This window comes from Mobula birostris, chromosome 10, assembly GCF_030028105.1.
Source record: "Mobula birostris isolate sMobBir1 chromosome 10, sMobBir1.hap1, whole genome shotgun sequence".
Taxonomy (NCBI): Eukaryota; Metazoa; Chordata; class Chondrichthyes; order Myliobatiformes; family Myliobatidae; genus Mobula; species Mobula birostris.
The window spans coordinates 40,154,716-40,175,480 of record NC_092379.1 but is presented as its reverse complement, the minus strand read 5'-3'; the positions used below and the strand labels follow the sequence as shown (position 1 = coordinate 40,175,480).

At 47.5% G+C, this 20,765-nt stretch overlaps 1 protein-coding gene across 1 annotated transcript; it reads right to left on the bottom strand.

The window, feature by feature from the left end:
• Nucleotides 1-4,999: 4,999 nt before the first annotated feature.
• On the bottom strand, nt 5,000-12,488 carry LOC140203956 (uncharacterized). The gene has a single exon (XM_072270150.1). The coding sequence runs from the start codon at nt 12,292-12,294 to the stop codon at nt 11,554-11,556; it is 741 nt and encodes a 246-aa protein (XP_072126251.1). The 5' UTR covers nt 12,295-12,488; the 3' UTR covers nt 5,000-11,553.
• Between the last annotated feature and the right edge of the window lie 8,277 nt (nt 12,489-20,765).

Genomic DNA, 20,765 nt, shown 5'->3' with positions numbered 1-20,765 from the left:
ACACAAAATACTCTACAGATGCTGGGGTCAAAGCAACACTCTCAACACGCTGGAGGAACTCAGCAGGTCGGGCAGCATCCGTGGAAGTGATCAGTCAACATTTCGGGCTGGAACCCTTCATCAAGACTGAAGAGGGAAGGGGCAGAGGCCCTATAAAGAAGGTGGGGGGAGGGTGGGAAGGAGAAGGCTGGTAGGTTCCAGGTGAAAAACCAGTAAGGGGAAAGATAAAGGGGTGGGGGAGGTGATAGGCAGGAAAGGTCAAGGAGTAGGGGAAAACACAATGGGTAGTATCCCCATTTTACTCTGCCCCCTCCCCCAGCTGCCTATCACCTCCCTCATGGTTCTGCCTCCTTCTACTACCCATTGTGTTTTCCCCTATTCCTTCTTCACCTTTCCTGCCTATCACCTCCCTGCTTCCCCTCCCCCACCCCTTTATCTTTCTTCCTACTGGTTTTTCACCTGGAACCTACCAGCCTTCTCCTTCCCACCCTCCCCCACCTTCTTTATAGGGCCTCTGCCCCCTCCCTCTTCAGTCCTGACGAAGGGTTCCGGCCCGAAACGTTGACTGATCGTTTCCACGGATGCTGCCCGACCTGGTGAGTTCCCCCAGTGTGTTGTGAATAACATTTCTGTCCTCGCAGTATCTTTTTGTTAGTTTTGCTGATATCTTATAAAATAAACCTTGCCCGCCTTGGCCACAGAGTAGCTGCCCCTGGTTACACTGCTGCCATGGAGAGGGGCAGAGAAAGCTCCAGAAGGTAACTTGTTGAAACCCGCCTGATGGCAATTCGTCCCCAAGGTGGCATGACATTAAATTAATCCAGCAGTTATTTGTATTGGAACAGAGAGCATATCTGTGCAAGGTACACCAACATTAGTGGAAAGAATTAACATTTGTTTATATTGGATGAAGATTTCTTCTTTTGCTGCTGTACTAGAATTTTAACTCTGTCAAATGAACATACCTACAGTTTATTTAAATTCACATGACAAAGTTAATGTTTGTTTATATTTAACAGTGGAAGTAATTCTCAAAGAACTAGAATACTTAATTTGCACTTGTGAATGATACAAAGGCAGGTGGAGGGGCAAGTGGTGTTAACGCAGCTGAGGCTACGTCTACATTAGACCGGATAATTTTGAAAACGCCGGTTACCCTGTACACACTACAACGGCCAGCCGGCGTTTTCAGATTTAAACACTCTGGAGAGTGTCTTAGAAAAGCTCCGTTTTCGGGGGAGGAAAACGCCATTTCAGTGTGGACGGGGCCGGGGGGGGGGGCGGTCAAAATGAAGAGAAAAATCTTCAGTTACAGATTTATCCGGTCTAGTGCGAACGTACGTCTGTGGAAGGACTTGGACAGATGAGGAGGAAACGGCAAAGAAGTCGCAGATGGAATACAGCATGGAGAAATGTATGGTCATGCACTTGGTAGAAGGAATAAAGGCATAGACTACTTTCTAAATGAGGAGCAAACTCAGAAATCATATGTGCAAAAGGACTTGTGTGTCCTCGTGCAGGATTCCCTAAAGGTGAACTTGCAGGCGAGTCAGTAGTAAGGAAGTCAAATGTAATGTTGTCATTCTTTTCCAGAGGTCCAGAATATAAAAGCAAAGATGTAATGTTGAGGCTTTATAAGGGAAAACTTCTTCACTAGAAGGACGTGAGAGTGTGGAATGAGCTGCCAGCGCAAGCTGGTCCTGGTTTTGTGTGGTATTTTTCTATACCTCTGTGGCATTGATCAGACCACATTTGGAGTATTGTGAGCAGTTTTGTGCCTCATATTTTAGAAAAGAGGAGCTAGCATTGGAGACGGTCCAGGCAAGATTTCAGAGAATGATCTTGGGAATGAAAGGGGTGATGTGTGAGGAGCATTTTGATGGCTCTGGGCCTGTACTTGCTGGAGTTTAGAAGAATGAGGTGGAATCTCGTTGAAATCTACTGAATACTGAACGGAGTAGATAGAATGGACGTAGGGAGGATGTTTCCAATAGTGGGAGTTATAGGGTCATAGAGTTATAGAAAAATACAACACAGAAACAGACTCTTTGCCCATTTAGTCATAGTCATATACAAAAGTACAGCCTTCTCCCATTGACCTACACCAGGACCATATCCCTACTGTTCATGTGCTTATCCAAACTTCTCTTAAATGCTGAAATCGAGCTTAACTTGTGTGGAAGCCATAGAAAGGGTGCAGAGGAGATTTACAAGGATGTTGCCTGGATTGGGGAGCATGCCTTATGAAAACAGATTGAGTGAACTCGGACTTTTCTTCTTGGACCGACTAAGGATGAGGGGTGACCTGATAGAGATGTATAAGATGATGAGAGGCATTGATCGTGTGGATAGTCTGATGCCTTTTCCCAGGGCTGAAATGGTTGCCACAAGAGGACACAGGCTTAAGGTGCTGGGGAATAGGTACAGAGGAGATGTCAGGGGTAAATTTTTTACGCAGAGAGTGGTGAGTGCGTGGAATGGGCTGCCCGCAACGGTGGTGGACGCAGATACGATAGGGTCTTTTAAGAGACTTTTGGATAGTTACATGAAGCTTAGAAAAATAGAGGGCTATGGGGAACCCTAGTAATTTCTAAGATGGGGACATGTTCGGCACAACTTTGTGGGCGGAAGGGCCTGTATTGTGCTGTAGGTTTTCTGTGTATCTATGGGCCGGATGCAGGAGAATCAATGGCAGTCTCATTACCCACAATTCCAAAGGTGAGAGCAACCACTCTACTCCAGCTGCCCGCACCTGCCACCCCGTGGGGTCCGAGCGTAAAGGCCCTGGGACTGATATATGAGGTGAAGGACCGGGGATGGGGAAGGCATCTTTTGGGGACTTAGGAGCCCAGCGCTCTGCCACTTGTTACGTCACGTCCGGTGCCCGCACCCCTGACTCCTAAAACTGCCCGATTATTCCTGAGTAGCGTTGCAGACTTGCATTTAAATTCCACCTTCCACTGCTTTCCAGTTTCCTTACTGCTTCATAGTAGCCTGCAGGCCTAGCACCCGCTTAGCCCCGCGATCAGGGTCACATGTGATGTGGTGAGTGGCCGTGTCAACTGGTGCATATCCACAAGTACTGGGTATGCGACCACTCTATCGATAATGGCTGGGGTCACCTGCCTTGCAAAGACACTGCCCAGTACAGGCAATGGCGAACTGTCACCGTAGAAACATTTTCCAAGCACAATCATGGTCAACACCATGATCGTCCACGTCACGGGAAACGGCACATAATGAATGACTGAACAAGGTCAGACAGTACACACGGCAAGCTCCCACAAATAACAATGTGACAACTGAATACGTACGGCAGTCCCGCTGAAGGGTCTCGGGCCCGAAACGTCGACTGTTTACTTTTTTCCATAAATGCTGCCTGGCCTGCTGAGTTCCTCCGGCATTTTGTGGGTGTTGCTTGGATTTCCAGCATCTGCGAAATTTCTCGTTTGTGATGACATAATATGTAATGTTGATTGAGGAAGAAACACCTTCAAGATCCAATGAGAATAAAGACACCCCATCCCTGATCGATAAAACCCTCAACATCAGGCAATCCTGGTGAATCCCGATTGCACTCTTTCTAATGTATTACTGTAATGTGATGATATGGGGAGGGATGTGTTGAAGGTGCATTGGACAGAGTCCACAAGCTCCCTACATTCCTGTGCATTTGAATTGCTATATGCAAGCAGCCAGGACACTTTCAACAGATAGCAAGTAATCCGTAGTAAAGATAGGGCATACTACAATAGAACCCATAGCAGAGATGAGTCAAACTAGAGAAACAAGCAACACACATCAAAGTTGCTGGTGAACACAGCAGGCCGGGCAGCATCTCTAGGAAGAGGTACAGTCGACTTTTCAGGCTGAGACCCTTCGTCAGGACTAACTGAAAGAAGAGCTAGTAAGAGATTTGAAAGTGGGAGGGGGAGGGGGAGATCCAAAATGATAGAAGACAGGAGGGGGAGGGATGGAGCCAAGAGCTGGACAGGTGATTGGCAAAAGGGATATGAGAGGCTGGCATAAACATAAGCAGGATCTCCCAGTGGCCACACATTTAAATTCCACGTCCCATTCCCATTCTGACATGTTTATCCACGGCCTCCTCTACTGTAAAGATGAAGCCACACTCAGGTTGGAGGAACAACACCTTATATTCCGTCTGGGTAGCCTCCAACCTGATGACATGAACATCGACTTCTCTAACTTCCGCTAATGCCCCACCTCCCCCTCGTACCACATCCGTTATTTATTTATATACACACATTCTTTTTCTCCCTCTGTCCCTCTGACTATACTCCTTGCCCATCTTCTGTGTTTTCCCCCCCTCCTCTTTTCTTTCTCCCCGGACCTCCTGTCCCAAGATCCTCTCATATCCCTTTTGCCAATCACCTGTCCAGCTCTTGGCTCCATCCCTCCCCCTCCTGTCTTCTCCTATCATTTTGGATCTCCCCTTCCCCCTCCCACTTTCAAATCTCTTACTAGTTCTTCTTTCAGTTAGTCCTGACGAAGGGTCTCGGCCCGAAACATCGACTGTACCTCTTCTTAAAGATGCTGCCTGGCCTGCTGCGTTCACCAGCAACTTTGATGTGTGTTGCTTGAATTTCCAGCATCTGCAGATTTCCTCGTGTTTGCGTTTTTAAATTCAAACTAGAGAACATAGGTTTAGGGAAATCTAAGTGGGAATACTTTTTAAACTTTAGAATTAAAGTATATTCAATATACATTTCTTGGCAAATGACAAAGCATTTTCATTTTATGTAGAAAGTGTAATACTAAGTGTTTTCCAGGAAGAACACCCTGGAACACACACGTTACCATCACCCCTCCTCTGCTTCCAAGACACTTGCAATGTAACTCTGCACAATGACAGTACACTCTGTGTATCCGTGTGTGTGCTCGGTCTGCAATCCTATTGGACAGGAGAGTCGTTTTATCAACAAGGTTATAATGACAGCGACTGACACAACATTAATTAATTATTTTTTATTTAGAGATACAGCACAAAACAGGCCCTTCCATCCCCGATAGCTGTGCCATTCAGCAACCCACCACTAGCCTAATCACAGGACAATTTACAATGACCAATTAACCTACTAACCGCTACGTCTTTGCACTTTGGGAGGAAACTGGAGGACACGGAGGAGACTGGCGCACACGGAGGGAACTCGCACAGTGACGGGGAAAACATACAAACCCCTTAACGATGGAGCCAGAATTAAACTCCGACGTCCCAGGCTTGCAATAACATGGTGCTAACCGCATCCAATCAGTGAGGCTTAAAGCCTCACTCTTGACTCCCGATGAATCTTTGAGTCGCAAAAGCATCAGGATCCAACACAGAATGTTTGCTTTGATTTCCCATCCCAAGCCTCACACCTTATCATTTGCCCACTCCCTTAACCTGTCTATATCTTCTAGGACATCTTTTGTGTCCTCTTCACGTTTTATGTTCTCAAACTGCTTTGTATCGTCAGGCCACTCGAATACAAAACAGCCGATCACTAAATCCAGGTCATGACCACAGGCTCTGAGAAGCTAAGGCTCCAACACTGATCAACGTCAAAGTGGAGAGCGAAAGAAAATTAATTATCGAAGTACTTGTAGGTCACCATTTACTACCTTGGGATGCTTTTTTCTTTTGCAGGCATTTACAGGAAAATAAAGAAATACAGTGGAATTTATGAAAACTACACATAAGCAGACTGACAAGCAATATGTAAAAGCCCATATGACATAGGAGCAGAATTAGGCCATTGAGTCCATTGAGTCTGCTCTGCCATTCCATCATGGCTGATTTACTATCCCTCTCAACCCCATTCTCCTGCCTTCCCCAGCAACCTTTGATACCCTTACTAATCAAGAACCAATCAACCTCGGTTTTAACTATACCAATGGCACACACAAAATTCTTGAGGAACTCAGCAGGTCAGACAGCATCAATGGAAAAGAATAAATAGTTAAAGTTTCAGGCCGAGACCCTTCATCAGGACTGAGAAGGAAGGGGGAAGATGCCAGAACAAAAATGTGGGGGGAGGGGAAAGAGGCTGGCTGGAAGGTGACAGGTGAAGCCAGGTGGGCAGGAAAGGTCAAGGGCTGGAGGAGCAATCTGATGGGAGAGGAGAGTGGACCACAGGATAAAGGGAAGGAGGAGGGGACCCAGGAAGAAGTGATATGCAGGTGAGAAGTAAACAGAGTGGGGAATAGAGGAGTGGGTGCAATTTCTTTAGCAGGAGAAGAAATCAATCTTCATGCCATCAGGTTGGAGGCTATCCAGATGGAACACAAGGTTCTCCTCCACCCTGAGGGTGGCCTCATCTTGACAAAAGAGGCGGCTATGGACTGACAAGCTGGAATGAGAATCTGAATTAATATGTTTGGCCACTGGGAATTCCTGCTTGTGGCAGATGGTGCAGAGCTGCTCAACGAAGCAGTCCTCCAATTTACAATGGGTCTTACCAATGTAGAGAAGGGCGCATCAAGAGCACTGGGATCAATAGACAACCCCAGCAGATCCGCAGGTGAAGTGTGGCCTCACCTTGAAGGACTGTTTGGGACCCTGAATGGAGGTGAGGGAGGAGCTGCACGGGCAGGTGTAGCAGTGCCAGTTGGAGGGGTAAGTGCCAGAAAAGAGATTAGAGAGCTCAGTGTGGAGGGATGAATGGTCAAGGAAATTGGGGAGGGAGTGATCCCTGTGGAAAGCAGAGGGAGGGAGAGGTAAAGATATGTTTCGTGGTAGGATCCTTTTGGAGATGGCAGAAGTGGGACATAATGGGGGGCTCGTGGGGTGGTAGGTAAGGACAAGAGAAACTCTACCACTATTGTGATGGTGGGAAGATGGGGTGAACGCAGATGAATAAGAAATGGAGGTGAAGAGGTGAGGGCAGCATCAACAGCCGAGGGAGGAAAACTCCTGTTCTCAGATGCCCTGGAACGGATAACTGCGGCCTGGGAATAGGAGGTGAAGAAACCCAGAAAAGGGAATTTTTACAGGAGATAGAGTGGGAAGAGGTAAAGTTGAGATAACTGTAAGAATGAGTAGGTTTACAAAAGATGTCGGTTGACAGTTTTTCTGCTGAGATGGAGAAAGGGGAGTGAGGTGTCAGAGATGGACTAGGTGAACTTAAGGGCAGGGTAGAGACAAAGTTGATAAACATTGATACGCTCTGCATGGGTGCATAAATCACCCAGTGACTTTGTCTCTACAGGGGCGGAATAAGGCAATGGCTTCCATGGATTCACCACCTTCTGCCGAAAGAAATTCCTCATTTCTATTCCAGAGCAACGTCCGTCTATCCTGAGGCTGTGCCCTCCGGTCTGAGACTCCTCCACTATAGAAAACACCCTCTCCACATCCACTCTATCCAGCTCTTTCAATATTCGATAGGCTTTAACGAAATCCAGCCTCATTCTTCTAAACTCCACTGAGTCCTGGCCCAGAGTCACCAAACGCTCCTAGAATATTAACCCTGTCAAGCCAAGGATGATTCTCGTGAACCCCCTCTGCCAGCACATCCTTTCCTAGATAATGGGCTCAAAACTGCTCATAATTCTCCCAGCAACACACACGAAATGCTGGAGGAACTCAGCAGGCAAGGCAGCATCTATGGAAAAAAAGTACAGTCGATGTTTCGGCCCTTAACGCCAGCTGTACTTTTCTCCCCCCATAGATGCTGCCTGGCCTGCTGAGTTCCTCCAGCATTTTGTGTGTGTTGCTCGGATTTCCAGCATCTGTAGATTTCCTCTTGTTCATAATTCTCCCAGTGTGGTCTGACCAATGCCTTATAAAGCCTCATCATTACATCCTTGCTTTTATATTCTAGTCCTCTCGAAATGAATGTTAACATCGCATATACCCTCTTTACCCACTGACTCAACCTGCAAGATAACCTTCAGGGACTCCTGCACAAGGAATCCGAAGTCCCTTACCATGTTGGATTTCTGAAATTTCTGTCCATTTAGAAAATAGTCTATGTCTTTATTCCTTCTGCCAAATTGAATGACCATGCACTTCCCCACACTGTATTCCATCTGCCCATTCTCCTCATCAGTGCAAGTCCTTCTACAGACTCCATGCTTCCTCCCTTGCAGCTCTACCTATCCTCACATCATCCGCAAACTTGGCTACAAAGCTATCAATTCTATCGTCCAAATCATTGACATGTAATGTGAAAAGAATCGGTCCCATCACCAACCACTGCGGAACACCACTAGCCACCAGCAGCCAACCAAGTAGAATAGGCTCCCTTTACAGCCACTCATTGGCTCCTGCCAGTCAGCCAATCTTCTACCCACACTAGTATCTTTCCTGTAAAGCCATGGGCTCATCTTATTCAGCAGCCTCATGTGTGGCCTGAAAATCCAAGTACACAACAGTCTCTGATTCCCTTTCATAATCCTGCTTGTTATTTCCTCAAAGAATTCCAACAGATTTCTCCTCAAAGAAACCATGCTGACTTTGGCCTATTATGTGCCTCTAAGTCCCCCGAAACCTCATCCTTAACAATCCACTCCAACATCTTCCCAGCCACTGAGGCCTTTCTAGCTGGCTCATAATTTCTTGTCTTCTGCCACCCTCACTTCCTAAAGAGTGGAATGTCATTTCCAGTTTTCCAGAAACATTCCAGAAATTAGTGATTCTTGCAAGATCACTAGTACTGTCTTCACAGTCTCTTCAACTACTTCCTTCAGAACCCTGGGGTGCAGTCCATCTGATCCAGGTGAATTATTCACCTTTAGACCTTTCAGCTTCCCATGCACCTTCTCCTTCATAATAGCAATTATACTCAGTTCTGCCTCCTGACACTCTGGAATTTCAGGCATACTGCTGGTGTCTTCCGCAGTGATGGCTGATGCAAGCTACTTTTTAAGTATGCTTGCCATTTCTTTGTCCCCCATTACTACCTCTCCAGTGTCATTTTCCAGCGGTCTGATATCCACTCCCACCTCTCTTTTACTCTCTCCATATCTGAAAACACTTTTGCTATCCTCTCTTATTATTGGCTAGCTTACCATCATCTCTTCTCTCATTGATTTTTTAAAAAATGTTGTTTTGTTGATTTTAAAAGCTTCTCAATCTTTCGTCTTCCCACTAATGCCTGCTATATTATAAGCTTTCATGCTGTCTTTGACTTCCCTTGTCAGCCTTGGTTACCTCATGCACCCTTTAGAATATTTCTTCATTGGGAAATACACCTACTCTGCACTTTCCGAATTGTTCCCAGAACCACCAGCCACTGCTGTTCTGCTGTTATCCCTGCTAGTGTCCCCTTCCACTCAATTTTGGCCAGCTCTTCTCTCATGCCTCTGTAATTCCCTTTACTCCACTATAATACTTTAACTTCTCCCTCTCAAACTGTGGGGTGAAATCTATCATATTATGATCACTGCCTCCAGGGGTACCTTTGCCTTAAGTTCCCTCATCAAATCTGGTTCATTACACAACCCTCAATCTACAATTCCCTTTTCCCTAGCGGACTCAACCACAAGCAAAGTGACAGTAACCTGATTTTCCCAATCGACCTGTGTATTGAAATTCCTCCATGACCATAGTGCCACAGCCAGTGGAGCCACTGCCTCACGGCTCCAATGAGCCAGCCACATTCCAAGCAACAAGAAGCAAGTCAACAACAAAGTGCTGGGGGAACTCAGCAGGCCAGGCAGCATCTATGGAAAAGCTTAAACAGTCAACGTTTTGGGCTGAGACCCTTCATCAGGACTGGCAAGAAAGATGAAGTCAGGGTAAGAAGCTGGGGGGAGAGGGGAGAAAGAAGTATATTGTGGTAGGTGAAACTGGGAGAGGAAGAGGGGGGTGAAGTAAAGGGCTGGGAAGTTGATTCATGAAAGAGATAAAGGGCTAGAGAATGAAGAATCTCATAGGACAGAATACCATGGAAGAAGGGGACAATGGTGGAGCACCAGAGGGAGGTGATGGGCAGGTAAGGAGATAAGGTGAGAGAGGGAAATGGGAATGGGGAATGGTGAAGGAAAAGGGTCAATTATCAGTTGTTCTAGAAATCGATGTTCATGCTATCAGGTTGGATGCTGCTCAGATGGAATACATGGTGTTGCTCCTCCAACCTGAGTGTGGCATCATCACCACAGTGGAGGAGGCCATGTATAGTCATATCGGAACGGGAATGGGAAGTGGAATTAAGCTGAGTGGCTACTGGGAGATCCCGCTTTTTCTGGCGGACAGAGTGAGGCACTCGGTGGAGCAGTCTCCCAGTCTATGTCAGGTCTCACCGCAATACAGGAGGCCACACCGGGAGCACCAGATATAGCAGATGACCCCAACAGACTCACAGGTGAAGTGTTGCCTCACCTGGAAGAACTGTTTGGAGCCCTGAATGGTAGTGAGGGCGGAGGTGCAGTACATGTTCCACTTGCAGAGATAAGTACCAGGAGGGAGATCAGTGGGGAGGGAACGAGTGGACAAGGGAGCGATCCTGCAGAAAGATCAATGTAGACAGTAATTAGTATGTTGCTAAGGAACACAGATGAACAGAGAACTTAGGGTTCAAGTCCACAGTTTCCTGAAAGGTGCAGCACATGCACAGTGTGGTGAAGGAATATAGCATGGTTGCTTTCCTAGGTCAGGGCATTTAGGATAAGAGTTGGGACATCAGATTGCAACTTTACAAAACACTGCCAAGTGTGCAGTTGTTATATTCTGTACAATTCTGGTTGCTAGACTATGGTAAGAACGTGGTTGAGCTGGAGGGTGTGCAGAGGAGATTCAGCAAGATATTGCCTGGGTTAGAAATATTTATTTCCGTGGAGAGATTGGATAGACGGGGATATCTGGAGCAAAACGATGCTGAGGTGTGACGTGACGGAGAAGTGTAAAATTATTAGAGGCTTGCTCATTGTCAACAGTCTGAATCTTTACCCCATGGTAGAGGAATAAAAAACAAGGTGGCGTAGAATTAAAGTGAAAGGAAGAAGTTTCGAAGGAGACCCAAGGGAAGATTTTTTTTTGTATGCATTAGACACCCTGTGTAGAGAGTGTAGCACACTGGTATCAAGGTGAAGCCTCTCCCAGTCCTGCCTCACACCTCCTGTCTGCACGGATGCTGCAGAACCTGCAATGGGCTGCACTCCTGCTTTGTGTGACCATTGTACAATGGGTAAAGGCCAACCACCTGCGCCACCAACCAACAAGCTCACAGCTCCCACCTGACAATCCCTGATCCCTTTAACATCCGGAGTTTCCCACTGAGTGTGATAACCTCCCGTTTCCCCACATTCGACTCCATCTGCTATGTTCCTGCCCGTCCCTTCAGCTTGTCCGCATCCCCTCGAAGTCTCTCCCCATCCTCCTCAAGCCCAGTTCATTCACACAGAACAGCTTTATTTATAATTGATGCAGAATACAAATGTACCTGCAGTTCCAGGGGAAACAACCCAAATGTGCCCAGTAACCAGGGTCCAAACCTGGATGTGATCAACAGCAGCAACAACTGCAGAATCAGTTCCTGCAGTCACTTGTGAACTCACCGCTATCTCAGCGGCGGCCGTGTTTAAATGTCCCCCATACATACTGAACATTTAAACTTTCCCTTCAGTGTGAGCCCGTTGGTGCCTCCAGAGGTGGGATGACTGAGTGAATTTCTTCCCACACTTGGCGCAGGTGTACGGTCTCTCCCCGGTGTGAATCCGTTGGTGTGTCAGAAGGTCAGAAGATCGACAGAATCCCTTGCCACACTCAGAGCAGGTGTATGGTCTCTCTCCAGTGTGAATTCGCTGGTGTGACAGAAGGTCTGACGACTGAGTGAATCCCTTCCCACACTCGGAGCAGGTGAATGGCCTCTCTCCGGTGTGAACTCGCTGGTGACTCAGCAGTTTGGAAGATTGGGTAAATCCCTTTCCGCATTCGGAGCAGGTGAATGGCTTCTCCCCAGTGTGAATCTGCTGGTGTGTCAGCAGGTTTGATGACCGAGTGAATCCCTTCCCACACTCGGAGCAGGTGAATGGTCTCTCCCCAGTGTGAACTCGCTGGTGTGACTGCAGACTGGACGACCGACTGAACTGCTTCCCGCAGTCAGAGCAGCCGAAGGGCCGCTCCCCGGTGTGTATTCGCTGATGAGTCAGCAGGTTGGATGACTGAGTGAATCCCCTCCCACAGACAGAGCAGATGAACGGCCTCTCCCTGGTGTGAACTATCTGGTGCAAGAGCAAGTGAGATGACTGAGTGAACCCTTTGCCACACTCAAAGCAGGAGAACAGCCTCTGCCCAGAGCGAACCCGCCGGTGCCTGACCAGCAAGGAGGAGTGACTGAATCCCTCCATGTGTCTTGAAGAGGGTGACAATGCTTCCCCAGGAACTCAATGGTCAGTCAGTAAAAATGATGACAGAATGCTGGAAAAAAAAGCCGGTGTAAGTGTCCGATCTTAGCGGGGCAATGGATCACATCATAACTTGCAGTCCGAACAATGAAATCGTTTCACTGGCAAGCGCATCCCCGGTCACAGATCAGGTGAAGTCACCCCCTCCCGCCCCCCCCCCCCCCAGTGTGTCACACACGGTCTCCGGTTGTACTTGACATTCTATTTCCAGTCCGCACTAAATGACCCACTGCCCCCTTCAGAGACTTACAGAAAACTAACAAGCTTTCTTTGCAAACGGGTTCATGAAAATCCGTAAATAAGCGGGTGCCCACATTAATCAGCGTGGCGTCTCTCCAGCTGTGTCGCAGTCAGCGCTCTGCAACAGCCCTTTGCCAGCGTCTCACTGCCTGCGATCCGACATCCTGAGCCCAGAAGTGAAACACACAGGCAGATCTTCTTCCATATTTAATGGTGGCTGGTGTTCAAGTTCTGCTGAACCGAGGGAGGCTGCAGATTCGGTGTGATGTTACTCCGGAGATTCCCATTTGCAATTCCTCCACCTTCAGTATCCTGAAAAATAACAAAAATATTTGTCAATAGTTACAGGGCAGTAATTCGGAACAGTTCATTTGAGTCTGCCTGGTCAACTGCGAGTCTGTTGGTAGCTCTCCTGCCTCTGGGAGAGGCTCAGCAACTTGTATCCAACTCCAGAGACTCCAGCACAAGACTTGGCAGAGTGGTCAGTTCACTCACACTCAGGGTGGACTAGAGACTCTTGTCATCCCCTTTTGGAATTCTCTGCCCGTGAGAGCAATGGAGACCGAGCCATTCAATATCACACGAGTGATACTGATGAACGTTTGGACTGTACTAGAGCCAGGGGTCATAGGGTCAGGATGCGAACTTCTGCACAGTGGTGTCCCATACCAAGACCCAGTATGATAATGAGCAGCTGATCTGTTGTTGATTCGGGGGAGAATCAGCACAAACTCCCTAAATATCGTGCCGTGAGTGCAGAGCTCATCGGCCTGCACCAGGACAGGGGTTCAGGTTGGTGCAGTGAGATCCGACTCCTCTACCTCTGCTCCACAAACAACAGAGATACACCCCAAGCCCCAACACCACACTGAAAAGAGAGAGCGTGATGGCATATCCTGGCAAGTCAGTATTTGGGCCTCAGCTGGTCCTTTAGGAGGGGCTCCAGTGGGTGGGGTTTTACCACAGCGCTAATGCCACAGCGTCTCCAGTTAATTAGTGATTGGAGCAGCCAGTGAGGATGCCCAGTGAGCTGAGTCTGAACAGAGATGTACAAATGATTTATATCCTACTTGGCTCATGTTCACCTACAAAAATATCTTGCCCCTCGGTCCCTGAAGGTCTGATGCATAGTCACAGAAAATTACAGCACAGAAGCAGGCCCTTTGGCCCATCTAGTCCATGCCAAAACCATTTAAACTGCCTGATCCCATTGACCTGGACTGGGACCATAGCCGCACCCCCACCCCCCCACAAACCCTGCCATCCACGTACCTATCCAAATTCCTCTTAAATGTTGAAATCCAGCTCGCATGCACCACTTGTGCTGGCAACTTGTTCAACACTCTCACGACTCTCTGAGTGAAGAAGTTTCCCCTCATGTTCCCCTTAAAACTCACCTTTCACCCTTAACCCATGACCTCTAGTTGTAGTCTCACCCAATCTCAGCAGTGAAAGTCTGCTTGCATTTATCCTACCTATACCCCTTTTACACCTCTTATCAAACATCCCTCAATCTTCTACGTTCCAAGGAACAAAGTCCTATCTTATTCAATCTTTCCTTATAACTCAAGTCCCCCAGTCCTAGAAATAACCTTGTAAATTTTCTCTGTACTCTTTCAACCTTATTTACATTCTTCTTGTAGGTAGGTGACCAAAATTGCTCACAATACCCCAGAGTAGACTTCAACAATGTCTCATACAACATCCCATCTCCTGTACTCAGTACTTTGATTTATGAAGGCCAATGTGCCAAAAGCTTTCTTTACGACCCTCTCTACCTGTGATGCCACTTTATGGATCTGTATTCCCTTTGTTCTACCACACTCCTCAGTGCCCTACCGTTCCCTCTGTAGGACCTACCCTGGTTGGCCCTACCAAAGTGTAACGCCTCGCACTTGTCTGCATTTCTCCAGCTGGTCCAGATCCCACTGTAACCTCACTGTCCATTACAACCCATCCACAAACTTGCTGATCCAGTACCCACATTATCATCCAGATCAATGATATTGATGACAAACTACAACAGACTCGGCACCAATCCCTGTGGTACTCCCGCAGTCCCAGCCTCTAGTCAGAGAGTCAGCCATCTATGACCACTCTCTGGCTTATCCCACAAAGTCAATGTCTAATCAATTTACTACCTCATCTTGAATGCCGAGACTGAACCCTCCTGACCAACCTCACAAAGCGGGACCTTGCCAAAGGCCTTGCTAAAGTCCATGTAGACAACACCCACTGCCTTGCCTTCACCCACTTCCCTGGTAACTTCCTTGAAAAACTCCTTAAGATTGGGTAGACACAACCTGCCATGCACAAAGCCATGTCTATCCACACACTCGGATATCTGGTCCATTAGAATACATTCCAATACCTTTCCCACTACTGATGTCAGGATCAGCAGCCTATAATCTCTTGGTATACTTTTAGAGCCTTTTTCAAACAGTGGAACAACATTGGATATCCTCCAGTCCTCCGGTACCTCACCTGTCACTCATGATAATTTAAATATCTCTGCTGGGCCCCTGCAGTTTCTGCACTTGCTTCCCTCAGGGTTCAAGGGGACGCCTTGTCAGGCCCTGGGGATTTATCCACCCTAATCTGCCTCAAGACAGTAAACGTCTCCTCCTCTGTCATCTGTTTCACATCCATGAGGACGATGTTGCTTTGCCTCACTTCCGACAGATTCCGTGTCCATCTCCTGAGTAAATACAGATGCCAAAAATTCATTTAAGATCTCCCCCATCTTTTTGGCTGCACACACTGATTACCATTCTGATCGTCCACAGGACCAGTTTTGACCCTCTTTCACTCACCTCTGTACCAAGAGCAAACACAGAGACGCTGCAGTCTGTTGTAAATGAAGAACGGCTGGTGACCCAGCACCAGCCCCTATGGGTCCTCAGTTGTTCCTGCTCTCTGTCTGTCCCGCAGTCCCCAATTCACACCAGTATACCACCTCCAATTCCAGTTTTGTTAATAATCTCCTTTCAAAGTCCATCTGACCGCTGAAATCCAGCTATTTCTATTCTTCTGTTTGCAAGATCAAAAGAATCATGGGGCGATACGGGATGGAAATAGGTCCTTTGATGGATTTTTATCATACTAACTGTCACCATCTATTGATACAAATTCTATATCTCATTAACTATTCTCAATACATTCTCATCCACCTCTCTCAGATTAACCCTCACCTCTACTCTGGGTGTAATTCAACTGGAAAAAAACAATTATTAAAGTTACAATCCACAATTATTCCCACATCATCTGGTACCACTAGATAACTTGGTACGCAGATGACAGAGATTTCTTTACTGACAGGGATATAATTCACTTCATCTTAAACACAAGAGATTCTACAGATGCAAACAAGAGGAAATCTGTAGATGCTGGAATTTCAAGCAACACACATCAAAGTTGCTGGTGAACACAGCAGGTCAGGCAGCATCTCTAGGAAGAGGTACAGTCGCCTGACGAAGGGTCTCGGCCTGAAACCTCAACTGTACCTCTTCCCAGAGATGCTTCCTGGCCTGCTGCGTTCACCAGATTCTACAGATACTGAAAATCTAGAGCAACACACACAAAATGCTGGAGGATCTCAGCAGGTCAGGCAGAACTGTGAAGGGGAGTAAACGTTTCCGGCCAAGCCCTTCATCAGGACTGGAAAGGAAGGGGGAAGAAGTCAGATTAAGAAACTGGGGGAGGGGGAACGACTACAAGCTGGTAGGTGATGGGTTAGGCCATGCAAGGGGGAAGGTGGGCGAGTGGGGGATGAAGTGAGAGGGGATAGGTGGAAAAGGTAAAGGGTAAAGAGGTAGGTGAATAAGGAGGAATCTGGTAGGAGGGTGGAACCTGGCAGAAATGGGAGGAGGAGGGACACCAGAGTGAGGTGATAGGCAAGTGAGGAGAAGAGAAGGGATCAGTGGGGAACCAGAATGGGGAATGGAAGTGAGAAGGGGGAAAAGTTACTGGAAATTCAAGTGAACAAGGGGAGAGTGACCCCTAAAGAAAACAGGGTGGGGGGAGAGAAAGATATGTTTAGTGGTAGGACCCTCTGAAGACGTGGATGTTATGGAGAATGATGCTCTGGATGCAGAGGCTCATAGCATGGGAGGTAAGGACTTGAGGAACTCAACCTTTGTTACAGCAGTGGGAAAATGGTGTGAGGGTAGATGGAGGAGATGTAAGTGAGGTTACCATCGATGGTAGAGGAAGGGTGCCTCATTCTTAGAAGAAAGAGGACCTCTCAGATATTCTGGAGAGGAAGGCATCCTGCAGCAGAGATGGAGGTACTGAGGAAAGGGAACAGCATTTTTGAAAGTGGCATGTTGGAGAGACATATAATCGATAGCTGTGAGAGTGAGTAGATGTACAAAAGATAGCAGTAGATAGTCTGTCAACAGGGATGGAGACAGCACGATTGAGAAAGGGGAGACAGGAGTCAGAGATGGATGGCAGTTGGGGAGCAAAGCTGATGAAATTGACTACCTCAGCATTGTGCAGAAAGTAGCAGTCATCAATATAATGCAGAAAGACTTGGGGAGTGTTACCAGTGTTGGATGGGAACACAGACTGTATCATGTAACTAACGAAGAAGCAAGCATGCTGATGCCCGTGACCATGCCTTGGGTTTGGAGAAAATGGGAGGGGTAAGAAGAAATAGTTTAGTGTGAGGGCCAGTTCTGGCAGATGGAGGAGGTTGGTGGTGGTGTGTCGAGGAAGTGATTAGGTCTGTTTTCTAGAAAGAAGCAGAGAGCTTTAGGATCTTCCTGATGGGGTGGAACTATATAGGAACTACACATGCATGGTGAAAACGAGGTGATCAGGGCCAGGGAATGAACTGAAGAGATTGAGAGGGTGTGAAGTGCTGCAGATGTAGGTGGGAAAGGACTGAACCAAGGGGGAACAAAGTCGAGTCGAGGTGTGTGGGCGCGAGTTCAGTGGGTCAGATATATAACTTTTTTAGCTAGAGTGAGGCAAGAGTTCCAGTCGTTACTTCTGATTGGTGTACTGAAGCACCCACCAGCAGCTCCAAATCCTGGTTGAGGGGAATCAATGGCCGCCTCTTTAACCACAATTCCAAACGCGAGAACAACCGCACTACTCTACCAGTGCGCATGAGCAGACCCGTGCATTCGGGCCTTCTCCATGGCGTCCGCCCGGAATGTCGCCGGGATTTCGGGTGGAAGGTGAGGGGCCGGGGGTGGGGTCGGCCTCACTGCGGCAGCCCGCGCTGTTTGTGACGCCCGTACCGACTCTCCCCCAGCTGGGAATTGCTCCTCGGTCCCGGCTACGGTGTCGATTGAGCCGCCCGACGCTCAACCGATGCGCATCTTTACGCGGAGAGCAGCATCCGGGCGTCATGCCCGCTGTCCGGTGCCGGCGCTTGCGCCTGCGCCCTGCTCCCGCCTCCGTCCGGAGACGGCTGCGTGACGCGGTGACACGTGACTGCCGGTGCTGGGAAGATGGAATACGGTGGTTCTGCGGGGTTCCTCCAGCATTCAAACACACCTCAATGACGGCAAACTCCCACAAAGAACGGACTTGCACGGCTCTAATCCCTACCCGACAACAGCAATTCCATCTTTTTTTTTTAGCAATTGCTTTATTTCTTTGCTTTTCTTTGTGAATGTTCTGTATCTGCTGCTGCAGGTTTTCCATTTCACCTGCTCATCTGACAATAAACGACATCTTTCCCTACGGGATTTCTCATGTTGATTGAAGAGTAAAATACTCCCTGCACTCTAGTGAAAAGAAGGGAAACCTATTCAACTACTCCTGTAATCGCGAGCATTTGGAATCGCACACAATGCCCCAGGGGTAGCCCGATTGAACTGCTGCAACTTGAGAGCCCAGATCTTGGGTTCAACGTCTCAGCCTGTGAAGGACATCCTTCTTCCACCAGCCACTGCCACCAATCAACACACACACAGAATGCTGGTGAACGCAGCAGGCCAGGCAGCATCTCTAGGAAGAGGTACAGTCCACGTTTCAGGCCAACCCTGACGAAGGGTCTCGGCCTGAAACGTCGACTGTACCTCTTCCTATAGATGCTGCCTGGTCTGCTGCATTCACCAGCATTTTTACGTGTGTTGCTTGAATTTCCAGCATCTGCAGATTTCCTCATGTTTGCGTATTTAAATTTACTGCCACCAATCTGCAACTTTCCAACCGAGTCCCTCTGCATCCACTCACAACCTTCTTTGCTTCCCACCGTTCTATCTTAGTGTCATAGAAACATAGAAAACCTACAGCACAATATAGGCCCTTCGGCCCACAATGTTGTGCTTACTTTAGAGATTACCGAGGGTTACCCATAGCCCTCTATTTTTCTAAGCTCCATGTACCTGTCCAGCAGTCTCTTAAAAGGCCCTATTGTATCCACCTCCACCACCGTCGCTGGCAGCCCATTCCACGCACTCATCACTCTCTGCATAAAAAAAACTTATCCCTGACATCTCCTCTGTACCTACATCCAAGCACCTTAAAACTATGCCCTCTCGTGTTAGCCATTTCCGCCCTGGGAAAAAACCTCTGACTATCCACACGATCAATGCCTCTTATCATCTTGTACACCTCTATCAGGTCACTTCATCCTCCATCGCTCCAAGGAGAAAAGACCAAGTTCAGTCAAACTATTCTCATAAGGCATGCTCCCCAATCCAGGCAACATCCTTGTAGATCTCCTCTGCATCCTTTCTATGGTTTCCACATCCTTCTTATATTGAGGCGACCAGAACTGAGCACAGTACTCCAAGTGGGGTCTGACTAGGGTCCTACATAGCTGCAACATTACCTCTCGGCTCCTAAACTCAATCCTACGATTGATGAAGGCCAATGCTCCATATGCCTTTCTAACCACAGAGTCAACCTGCACAGCAACTTTGAGCGTCCTATGGACTCGGACCCCAAGATCCCTCTGATCCTCCACACTGCCAATAGTCTTACCATTAATACTATATTCTGCCATCATATTTGATCTACCAAAATGAACCACCTCACACTTACCTGAGTTGAACTCCATCTGCCACTTCTCAGCCCAGTTTTGCATCCTATCAATGTCCCGCTATAACCTCTGACAGCCCTCCACACTATCTACAACACCCCCAAACTTTGTGTCATCAGCAGATTTACTAACCCATCCCTCCACTTCCTCATCCAGGTCATTTATAAAAATCACAAAGAGTAGGGGTCCCAGAACAGATCCCTGAGGCACACCTCTAGTCACCAACCTCCATGCAGAATATGACCTGTCTACAACCACTCTTTGCCTTCTATGGGCAAGCCAATTCTGGATCCACAAAGCAAGGTCCCCTTGGATCCCATGCCTCCTTACTTTCTCAATAAGCCTTGCATGGGGTACCTTATCAAATGCCTTGCTGAAATCCATATTCACTACATATATTGCTCTACCTTCATTGATGTGTTTAGTCACATCCTCAAAAAATTCAATCAGGCTCGTAAGGCATGACTTGCCTTTGACAAAGCCATGCTGACTATTCCTAATCATATTATGCCTCTCCAAATGTTCATAAGTCCTGCCTCTCAGGATCTTCTCCATCAACTTACCAACCACTGATGTCTATAATTTCCTGGGCTATTCTCCACTCCCTTTCTTGAATAAGGGAACAACATCTGCAACCCTCCAATCCAACAGAACCTTTCCCGTCCTTATTAATTATGCAGATCATTGCCAGAGGCTCAGCGATCTCCTTCCTCGCCTCCCACAGTAGCCTGGGGTACATCTCATCCGGTCCTGGTGACTTATCCAACTTGATGCTTTCCAAAAGATCCAGCACATCCTCTTTCGTAATGTCTACATGCTCAAGCTTTTCAGTCCGCTGTAAGTCATCCCTACGATTGCCAAGATCCTTTTCTGTAGTGAATACTGGAGCAAAGCATTCATTAAGTACCTCCACTATTTCCTTCAGTTCCATACACACTTTCCATTGTCACACTTGATTGGTCCTATACTCCCTCTCACATCTTATCCTCTTATTCTTCACATGCTTATAGAATGCCTTGGAGTTTTCCCTAATCCTGCTCGCCAAGGCCTTCTCATGGACCCTTCTTGCTTTCTTAATTTAATTCTTAAGCTGCTTCTTGCTAGCCTTATAATTTTCTAGATCTCTATCACTATCTAGTTTTTTGAACCTTTTGTAAGCTTTTCTTCTTGA